Raw genomic sequence first — 10,280 nt, forward strand, 5'->3', positions numbered from 1 at the left:
CGCCCCCCCCCCCCCCGAGCGGGACAGGAGGCTGGTCCCCCCCCGGAGCGGGACAGGAGGCTGGTCCCCGCCCCCCGGAGCGGGACAGGAGGCTGGTCCCCCCCCCCCCCCCCCGAGCGGGACAGGAGGCTGGTCGCCCCCCCCCCCCCCCGAGCGGGACAGGAGGCTGGTCCCCCCCCGGAGCGGGACAGGAGGCTGGTCCCCCCCCCCCGGAGCGGGACAGGAGGCTGGTCCCCCCCCCCCCAGCGGGACAGGAGGCTGGTCCCCCCCCCCCCCCCCGGAGCGGGGCGGGGCGGGCGGACGGGAGGCTGGTCCCTCCCCGGGGCGGGCGGGACCGGCGGACTGGAGGCTGGCCCCCCCCCCCCCCCCCCCCCCCCCCCCCCCGGGGCGGGGCACGCGGTGCTCAGGCCTGAGACCAACTGGCCGGTGGGTTAGGCTACAGCACCCCCATCTTCACCCCTGAGGCTGCGTGGGAGGGTCTGAGGACCTGGTGTGACAGATGCGAAGATGGGACTTGAGGGAACCTGCCTGAGAAACACAGTGAGGTCTTTGACCTCAAAGACATCTAGGGTGGATCTGAGAGGAGCAGGCGCCTTTGGGTGGTCGCTCCCTCCTGTGTGCCCTTCAGGAGAGGTCCAGGTGTCCTGCAGAGGTGTCCTTCTCTTTGCCCCGGGTGTCCTCTGGCTCTCCCCAGCCTCTTCTCCTCTTGGCCTCCATCTCTCCACTGCCCACCTGCCCACCCAGACTCTAGGGGCTTGGCCCTGTCCCCTGAAGCTGCTCTTCCTGCCACCTCTCCCAGCACAGGCAAAGGCCAGGCTGTTCACCCAGCTGCCGAGGCCACCTGTGTCCCCAACCCATATCCACCTACCAGACCTTTTGGCCTCACCTTGCCGACCTGCCCCCTCTCACCATCCCACCGTGACCTCCAGGGTTAGCGCTCTCCAGGCTTTCTGCTTCTGCTCTGCCCTTCGGTCTTGAGAGTGGGGAGGTCAGACCACGCCCTCTGCTCAGAAGCCTGCAGTGGTGCCTGCCTCACTGGGAGGAAGTCACCACGGTCCCCTCTCCCACTCTTCGCAGTCAGCCTGGCTTCCTGCTTCTTAGACATTCAGACATTCTGAGCATGCTCTCTGCTGCGGACTGAATGTCTGTGTCCCCCAAATCTGTCTGTTGACATCTATTCCCGAATGTGATGGTATTTGGAGGTGGGGCCTTTCAGAGGTGATTAGGACAAAAGTCATCAAGAATGGAACAAGTGACCAGATGGCATGGCTCAGAGGTTGAGCATTGACCTAGGATCCAGGAGATCGAGGTTTGATTCCTGGTCAGGGCACATTCCCCAGGTTGTGGGCTCGATCCCCAGTTGCGGGCATGCAGGAGGCAGCTGATCAGTGGCTCTCCCTCATCATTGATGTTTCTATTTCTCTTTCCCTTCCTCTCTCTGAAATCAATAAAAACATATTTTAAAAAAAGGAATGGAACAAGTGCCCGTATAAGAGGCCAGAGAGCACACAAGGTCTCTACCATGTGAAGACAGGGAGAAGACAGCTACTTGCAACCAGGAACAGGGTCCTCACCAGACACTGAATTGACTGGCACCTTGATCTTGGACTTCCCAGCTTCCAGAACTGTGGGCAATAAATTCCTGTTGTTGATAACCCACCAGTTTATGGTATTTTGTTACAGCAGCCCGAGCTGACCAAGACATGCCCCTTCACAGCCTTGGCGCCTATCCGCTCGTCTATGGCCTGAAAATTTTTCTTTGGGATATCCTCAGGGCCCCGTCCTCAATTAGGTTTCCCCAGGCCCCTTACAGGTAACAGGAAGACCTTGGCTCACTCTCTTCTGTCCCTTTTCTCTGCATCACTCTCCATGGCATTTACCAGCTGCCATCTACGAATATGTACTGTCTGTCTTCCTGCCAGAATGGCAGCTCCAGGAGGGCAGGGATTTTTGTCTGTTTTGTGGAATAAGTGACTGGATTTGAAAGTTGATTATGGAAGGGCACTTCCTCTGGGAAGTGGAGGGGACCTGGGAGTCAGCCCCTCCCCTTGGACAGGGTCTCAGGAGCTGGCCAAGCCCAGCAATGTTGAGCAGAGACTTGAGGACTTGAGGGCTGTCCACTGCTGGCCTGTGGACAGCTTCTTGCAGTCGGTCTGCTCCCCTGAGCCTGTTTTCTCATCCATGAAATGGGGACTGCAGCCCCACCCCAGACAGATGAGTTAGGTACCAAAGGAAAGAGTGCTAGGATGCCTGGCCAAGTGCAACAGAAACCAACAGACAAATGCAAAGGAGAATTTATTATCAGCAGGCGCAGGCTGCCCACACCCCACACTATCACAGGTGCCATCCAGACTTGGGCCACTGCCATCTCCACTCTGCTCTGATCTTCGTTCCCAAAGACCTTAGACAGTGAGTGGACACCTCTGGGCTCAGTCACACAGCCTCAGCGATGGCTTCACTCCTAATACCAAGACCCAAATTCCTGGGGGGGGGGATGCTGACCTGCCTACCTCTGGTCAAGGGTCAGACCCTGCTTGATCCTTGGTGTCCAGGGGCAGAATTGTGGTGTCCTGGGGCCCATACTGCAGATGGAGATGGGATCAATGAAGGTGTCACTCTGCACCCAGCACACCGGATAAAGACCAACACATAGTGGGTGCTCAGTTACTGGGGGCTCTCAGCATCATTTTTGTTGCTGGAAGGGGTGTAGTCTGCAAGGGGATGGCTGGAGGGTCCCAGGAGAGGAAGGTGGGTGGAGCTGCAGTGGAGGTTAAGGGGAGGAGTGGTCTCTGGCTGTCCCCAGGGTGTAGGGGAAAGGGCATGTCCGGGGCCCTGGTGAGAACCATGGACGGGGCCCTGTCCATCTGGGCCTCTCCCCGCCTGCCCAGTGCCCCACAGCTGAGAGCAACATTCTCATGCCCTTAGAATGGGGAGATCTACTCCGTAGGGCTGGCTGGAATCCTCCTGGCTGTGCCGGCTTTCAGGGCCTTAGAGGGAAGTGCTGAGTCCCTTGGGAGGCTCAGAGTGGTTGTCCAGCGCTGAGTGTGTGATGACCAGGCCAGGCTTTGCTGTCCTTACAGCCTGTAGCTCCTCCAGTGATTGCTGGCTCAGCTCCACGGAGGTCAGACTACAATCATGTACACAGGACAGGGTGGGAGGTGGTTGGGAGAGAAGGAGAATCCAGGGCACGGGAGGCAATGATGAGGGAGCAGTGGGGGGCAATGATGGGGCTACTGGCCTGGGCTGTGCCAGAGGTACACAGTGACAGAAGATGGCCTGTTAGGGGTTGTCAGAGGCTGGGGAAAGGGGCAGGAGCTGGGAGCCAAGCTTTTGAGGAGTAAGAGGGTGTTGGGATCATTGACCCAGACGGTGGTCATGGGCACCAGACAACAGAGTAGTTGAGGCCAAGGCCTGGGGCCAGGGCTTTGGAGGGTGCATCTCCAGGGACTGTGGTCACTCAGGAGGACCCTGGGAGGGACTCTAGGATCTAGGGGAAGCCCCCAGGTACCCACCCCAACTCAGGCTTCAGAGGTGTGTCCCCAGCACCCTTCCACCCTTGCCCACCTGAGGATCTGCAGGTGGCATCCGGGATACTGCAGGGCTGCACACAGGTAGGTTACCATGGGTCCCGATAGCTGGCAGCCACTGAGATCTAGGGTGGTCAGTGCGGGGCTGTGCTGGAGTGCTTGGGCCAGGTACTGAAGGGAATCCTGGAGGCCGGGCTGCTGCAGCCTGGGGGAAGGTCGACATCAGGCATTGCTATGGAGGCCCCATCCCCTCCCTTGGTCCCTCCCAGACCCAGCCTCACCTGAGTGTCTGCACCCGGCACCCGGGCCAGGCCAGGCCCTCACTCAGCACACGCAGGCCCCCCTCGCTGAGCCCATTGTGGAGGAGGCACAGCTCAGTCAGGGTGGGGGCCTTCCTCAGGGCCTCGGACAGGTCGTGGCACACTGAGTCCGGGAGCTTGCAGCGGGACAGCCTGTGGTCCAGAAGCATGTGGTTTTTGTCTCAGGCCCCTCAGCCACCTCACTGCACCCCCTGCGTTTGTCAGGTATGTCCCTGGGAGGCATGACCATGGGTGCACACAATGGCCCACATGCCAATCTTTCCCAGGACACTGTTGTCTATGAGCTTCATGAAGAGCCCATATGGACCTCACTCCACATGCTTAACTCAGTGGAATTGCCGCTTGAGTCAAGGTGGGCTGTAGTGTAGTTAACTGGTCTCTAACTGCTGGGCAGTGTGTTACTTCTATCTTTTTTTTTTTTACTATTATAAATAAATGCTGTTGTAAACACCATTGTGCTTTTAGTTTAGTGGTCGGACTGATGGGCCAGGTGTGCTGATCACCTTTGGTTCCCTGTGTTTGCTTCCAGGTCACTGGAAATACCCCCATATGAGCTAAGCTACTGAATCATGGTGGCAGGACTAAACCTCTCACCAAAGCCCATCAGCACCAGCTCCCATATTGTTCTGACTCTGTTTACTGGGTGACAGCTCACAGTTAGGGAACGCTAGGACGTACTAAGTTTTCTGCCTGTATGGATTCATGGATTCTCACGTTAGCTCTCTGGAGCTGAATCTCCTGGCTCAATTTCATGGGGAGGGGCCTGGAGCTCAGACAGACTGAATTAGCCAAGGGCACAGAGGCTGAGGCCTGGCCTCCTCCACTGCTCCTGAGAGGGACAGCTCGGCAGTTTCATCTGGCATGGAGCAGCCTCCCCTTGGATGGGAAATACATTCGGGTCTCCCCCATGCCCCCCACAATGCTCCCTGGCTTCCACTTCAACAGGGTCAATTCCCATCCTAACTAGCACCTAAGCCGGTGATGGACTCCTGCCTCCTCCACTCTCTGTCCGTGTGGGCAGAGCTTATCGACCCCAATATGGAACACCAGAGGCCACAGGCTCCCAGTGCGTCCCCCCAGCCATCCCCAGACACAGCCACACCTCCTCCCTTCCCAGGGCATCCTGCTCTGTGTCCCTTCCAGGGGAGGGGCTGGGGGCACGGTCACTCACGTCAGGCTGGTCAGACCACACTGTTGGTCGGTCATGGCCTCGCAGAGAGGATGCAGTGAGGAGGCCTTGGGTTTTCTTGTGGCTGGAGGACTGCTGAGAGAGAGAGGAAGGTGAAACCCTCTGGCTGATTCAAGTCCCTCCCTCATTCCTATGGTCCTCAGGTGTCAAAGCTGCCTCTGTTCTCACCCCAAACCCAAAGTGAAACCTGTCATCCGTGGCCCCATGCGCCTCCCCACTGAAGCTACTATGTCACTGCATTCCCAGCGTGGGTTTGTCCTTGCACCTGTGACGGGTGCTCCCAACCCCTATCAACATGCTGACATTCGTTCCCTCAACAGACACTGAGCACCTGGGTCAGGTGCTGGATTGGAGCTCAGTTCGGGAAACAATGACACAAGCCTTGCCCTGGAGCATCTGAGGCTCTGGCAAAGGAGACAGGCATGGGCAGATCTGTCATGGCATATGGTGGTCAGGGGAACTTCTGGGGCCTAAGGGGTCGCAGGCCAGCTGAGGAGTCTGGGCTGCCTTTGTGGGTAGGCAGCAAACAGTGTCCTGGGTGGAGGGAACAGCAGGTGCAAAGGCTCAGGGCAAGGGGCACGATGTATTCCAGAACTCATGAAAAAGCACGGGGGGGGGGGGCTGGTCTGGAGCTAGGAGGCTTGCCTTGGATGTGGACGGCCAGGGACATCTGGGGGTGGGCCAAACCAGCCCTAAAGTCCTGCCTCTGATCTGGGGGCGGGCTCCCCGTGCCCAGGTGGGCGCACAGGCACGAGCCCGTTCCCACAGAGTGGGCCCGTGGGGGGCGCCCGGCCGAGACTCACGCGCTGCCGCTCAGGCTGCTCTGCAGTCGCTTCATGATGCTCTTCTTCTTCTTCTGCGGGGCGGGCAGCGCACAGCTGACCAGCCGCAGCGCCTGTCCGGCGGGGCAGCACCGCACGCAGTAGCTCAGCACCGCCAGGTCCATGCGGCTGAGGCGCAGGCCCTCCAGCGCCAGCTCGGGGAGGGCCCGCAGCGCGCGGCGCGCGAAGGCGGCCTCCTGCGCCTCGTACAGACAGTACAGCAGCGCCAGCGGGAAGCCCAGCTCCGCGCCCTCCTCCTCCGAGTCCTCCGCGGCCTCCTCGCGCCCCGCGGGGGCCGCCCCGGGGCGCCGCGGGCCCTGGTCCTGCACCCACTGCAGGACGTCCTGCTTCACGCGCTCCGACACCACGCAGCCGAAGTGGCGCTGGACGTCGCGCATCCGCTCCGCGCTCAGCAGCCCGAAGAGAAAGCGCGTGGTGAGCGCGAGGAGGCAGCGCGGCGCCGCGTGCCCCCGCAGCAGCTCCCGCACCCCGCCGCCCGGCGCCCCGGGCGCCTCGTCCTCCAGCAGGTAGGACAGCGCGGCGAAGAACCCCTGGAAGCTGTGGTCGATGAACTGGTAGACGACCTCGGTCTGCAGCACGCCCGGCAGCTCCCTCTTGATGAGAAAGCGCGCCTGCACCGTGGAGCCACGCAGCTGCAGCCTCTCCAGGTCCTTCTCGGAGAACTGTGCCCTGTGCCCCAGGACGCCTTCGCGGGCCAGGCGGCACAGCTTGCGCAGCTCGCCTTGAACCCCGGGCCCGGCGGCGGCGGGCCCCGCGCTCAGGACGCTGACGGTGTAGAGCAGGTACACGGACGTGGTGGTCTTGGAGGTGCGCGACAGGTCCTGGCCCAGCTCGAGCTGCTGGCGCAGGACGGTGCACACGATCCAGCACACGAAGGGCACGAAGCACAGAGCGAACAGCGTCTCGTTCTCCTTCACGAAGCGGTAGGCGCGCTCCGCCCTCCACTCGTCCTGGAAGAACTTGTAGAAGTACTTCTTTTTGTCCTTGTCGGAGAAGCCGCGCACTTCGGCGCACTGCGGCGAGCACAGGCTGCCCTGCAGCCGGCCGGGCGCGGCCGCGCGCGTGGTCACCAGCAGGCGGGCGTTGGGCAGCAGCCCCTTGCTCAGGAGGCCGCCCAACACCCGCGCTCCGCCCGCGGCCTCGAAGGGGTCGGTGCAGGGCGCGGCCTCCGCCGGCCCCGGCCCGGGCAGCTCGTCCGCGCCGTCCAGGATGAAGAGCAGCCGCTCGGACTCCGCCAGCATCTGCCGCACGGGCGCGCCGCGGTCGGGGCACTGGTCCCGCATCAGGTCGGCCAGGCTGCACGCGCCGGGCCGCTCCAGCAGCTCCCCGCACGGCAGGAAGAAGGCGAAGTCCACCTGGCCGTGGTACAGCTTGCCTGCCGCCCAGTCGTACAGGATTTTCTTGGCCGCCATGGTCTTGCCGATGCCCGCCGGGCCCTGCAGCACCACGGTGAGCGGCCGCTGGCCCTCCTCGTCGCGGCCGAACAGGCGGTTGAAGGTGTGGGTGTCGGAGCGCAGGGCGCGCTCGGGCTCCGGCTCCTCCGCGGGCCCCAGCGCCTCGCCCTCCAGGGCGGCGCCCTCGGGCGCGATGAGCAGCTTGGTGAAGCGCTTGTTGATCTTGACCGAGCGGGCGTTCCTCTCCTTCACCTTGGCGTGCTGCCGCAGCACGTGCTCTCGGTATTTCTTCTTGTACTCTGGGGGCGGGCGAGACCGGGCAAGGAGCGGGCGGGCGGGTCGGCGGACCTCCTGCCCCGCGGCGGGCTCAGAGCTCAGCGTCCCGCGCGGCGCCGCAGCGCCCTCGCCCGCAGGTCCTCCCACGCCCGCCGGCGCGAGGGCGCCCGTGCGCTAAGCCTGCGCCTCCCACCGAGACCTACCCGACAGCGAGAGCGGCGCCGCCGTGCTGGGGCCGAGACCTGCAACCGAGACCCGCCGAGAGGTCACTCGAACGTGCGGGGGAGGGGCGCAGTGGGGTCGCGGCCACCCTCCGGGGCGCCCGGTATCCTGGCCCCGGGGCGCGTGAATCTGTGGATGAAGCTTTCGGGGCGGGGGGGCGGGGGGGGGGCGGACTTTTCTGGGAAGTGGGAAGCCGGGAGCCGCTGTCCGGCCTCTGCCCAGACGGACGGAATGGAGGGGCGGGGACCGGGACCCCGCCCGCGCTCACGCTGCAGCCGCTGCTCCTTGAGCCGCGCCGCGACGTCGCGCACGTCCGCCCTCTTCAGGGTCTTGCGGGCCACCTCCAGCGCCGGCTCGGGCGCGTAGAAATGGATCAGCTGCTCGGCGAGGTCCACGGCGTCCGCGCGCTCCAGTCGCCCCCACGGGATGCTGCGACCGTCCAGCTGCGCGTCCCGCAGCTTGTGGCGGAAGCGCTTCAGCTGCTCCTGGCTCAGGTCCTCGAGCGCAGCCAGAAGCAGCTCGCGGGCCGCAGCCGCGCGGGGCTCCACGCTGCGGGCAGGCGGGCGGGGGGGCGGGGTCAGCGCCTGGGTCGCGTCCTGGAACCACCCCCGGCCCCGGCATCGGGGTGCCCACGGAGAGCAGGGGCTCAGACGCGCCCTGATCTCCCCAGGTGGCTCCAGGCAGACTCTCTGCCCTGGGGGTGGGGGGTGGGGGTGGGATCGGGGAGTCTTCCCCTCCCAGGGCCTGATCCAAGGCTTTGCCTCCGAGACTGTCGCCGCCTGGTGGTGAGGGCCGGTACTGGACGCCTCTGACCCAGGCCCTTAGGGGTGCCTTTCTGTTCTGTGCCTCCCCTCCTGCTGGTGACTTTCACACAACTGGCCTGGCCCCGGTCAAACTCCCTCCACGAGGTGTCTAGGACGGCCTGTGCCCTCCCTTTCCCTGCCTTCCCTGCCTTCTCTCCCCTGGGAGCCTGAAGCAGAGCTGGCTTCAGGAGGGAGCAGGCCAGAATCACCCCCTGGCCCAGACTGTGTTCCTGAATCCCAGCAACACAGTGCTCACCCCCACGTGGGGGCCTTGCACGGTGGCCTGAGTCTGAGGCTTGGTGGGGAACAGACTCCCTGGCCCCCCAGTGTGCACCTAGAATCCAGACCCAGGGCAGTGGGGGCTGAGGGTGTGTGAAGGCCCAGGGAGTGAGCAGGGTGAGGCAGCAGTCCCAGAGGGCTGAGCCTAGCCAGTTCCCGAGTGACAGCGCAGACCCAGCACTCACCTGGAGCAGGAAGCCTCTGGCTGGTCCATGGCAGCTGGCCCCTGGGTCTAGAACTCAGGGATAGAGGTGGGGATCAGAGAGGTGACCCCTCTGCACAATGACTAGAGCCAAGTCTTAGGGGGGTTGTCCAGCCCCACCCATGCCCCAGGCCCAGGTGCTTTAACTCAGCCAGTACTGATATGTCCACCCAACAGTCATCCAGCTCCCAAAGTCAGGCTCGGTGCCACCTGTGCACAATCACCCTTTAAAAGCTCTGCTTGCTGACCTTTGACTTTCTCCTTTCCTTTATTTGGTTAAAGTTCCCCGAGGACCCATGGGGTGTGGCAGGGAGGCATGGCTGTGAGCAGGGTAACTGTGCAGAGAGGGTAGACTGCATGAAGGAGGTGGCTGGCTCAGAACTAGGTTAAATTCTGAAGGCAGGGGAGAGGAGAGGCTTCCTAAGTGGAGGGAGACAGAACAAAGGAGGAGCTGGCAGTGTTGTCAGGGAGAGGAAGGTTGTCACCTGGGACCAGGAGATAACAGGGCATAGGATGGGGAAGGGCTCTGTGGCTTCCGAAATGGGGCTTGAGCAGGCTGATGGGAAGAGGTTTGGATGTGAGGAGTGTATGTGACTGATGTGGGACCACATGTGACCTTGTGAGTGTGGGGTTCTCCTGACAGCGTCTACCTGTGTGGACTGCGTGTGCTGTGTGACCACGTTAATGTTTGGTGGGTGTGTCTGTGGTTGGCTAAGTGACAGTCCCCAGAGACATGAGGGCCTAATCCCTGGCTCCTATGAATGTTTCCTCATGTGTCAGGAGGGACTTTGCAGATGCACTTAAATTCAAGACCTTGAGATGGGAGATTATCCTGGATGATCCAGGTGGGCCCTGCATGTCCTCAAGTGTCATAGATGGAGGCAAGGTCACCATGAAGCAAGGGACTAGATGCTGGCTTTGAGGCAGGAGGAAGGGCCAGGAGCCAAGGAACACAAGGAATGCAGCACAAGAGGCTGGAAATGCAGCTGAGAAAGGCAAGTCCTTCCCAGAGCCGATGGGGAAGGTGCAGCCAAGCCAACGCCTGGATCCCCACCCAGTGAAACTGATTTTGGACTTCTGACCTCCAGAACTGTAAGAGAATAAATGTGTGGAGTTTTCCCTCTCTCTCTTTTTTTGGTTAATCTCACCAAAGGATATTTTTTTCCATTGATTTTTAGAGAAGTGGGAGGGAGGGGGAGAGAGAGAGACATCAATTGGTTGCCTCT

General features: G+C 62.2%; 1 protein-coding gene across 1 annotated transcript; it reads right to left on the bottom strand.

The window, feature by feature from the left end:
- Nucleotides 1-2,284: 2,284 nt before the first annotated feature.
- Nucleotides 2,285-9,066, bottom strand: NLRP6 (NLR family pyrin domain containing 6; the record flags this gene model as incomplete). Its single annotated transcript, XM_081155513.1, has 8 exons — nucleotides 2,285-3,127; nucleotides 3,565-3,732; nucleotides 3,809-3,979; nucleotides 5,019-5,111; nucleotides 5,840-7,571; nucleotides 7,752-7,790; nucleotides 8,039-8,319; nucleotides 9,038-9,066. The coding sequence occupies 8 exons, from the start codon at nucleotides 9,064-9,066 to the stop codon at nucleotides 2,989-2,991; spliced, it is 2,652 nt and encodes an 883-aa protein (XP_081011639.1). The 3' UTR covers nucleotides 2,285-2,988.
- Nucleotides 9,067-10,280: the final 1,214 nt, after the last annotated feature.

Source organism: Miniopterus schreibersii, assembly GCF_964146895.1.
Source record: "Miniopterus schreibersii genome assembly, chromosome: 12".
In the NCBI taxonomy this organism is placed as follows: Eukaryota; Metazoa; Chordata; class Mammalia; order Chiroptera; family Miniopteridae; genus Miniopterus; species Miniopterus schreibersii.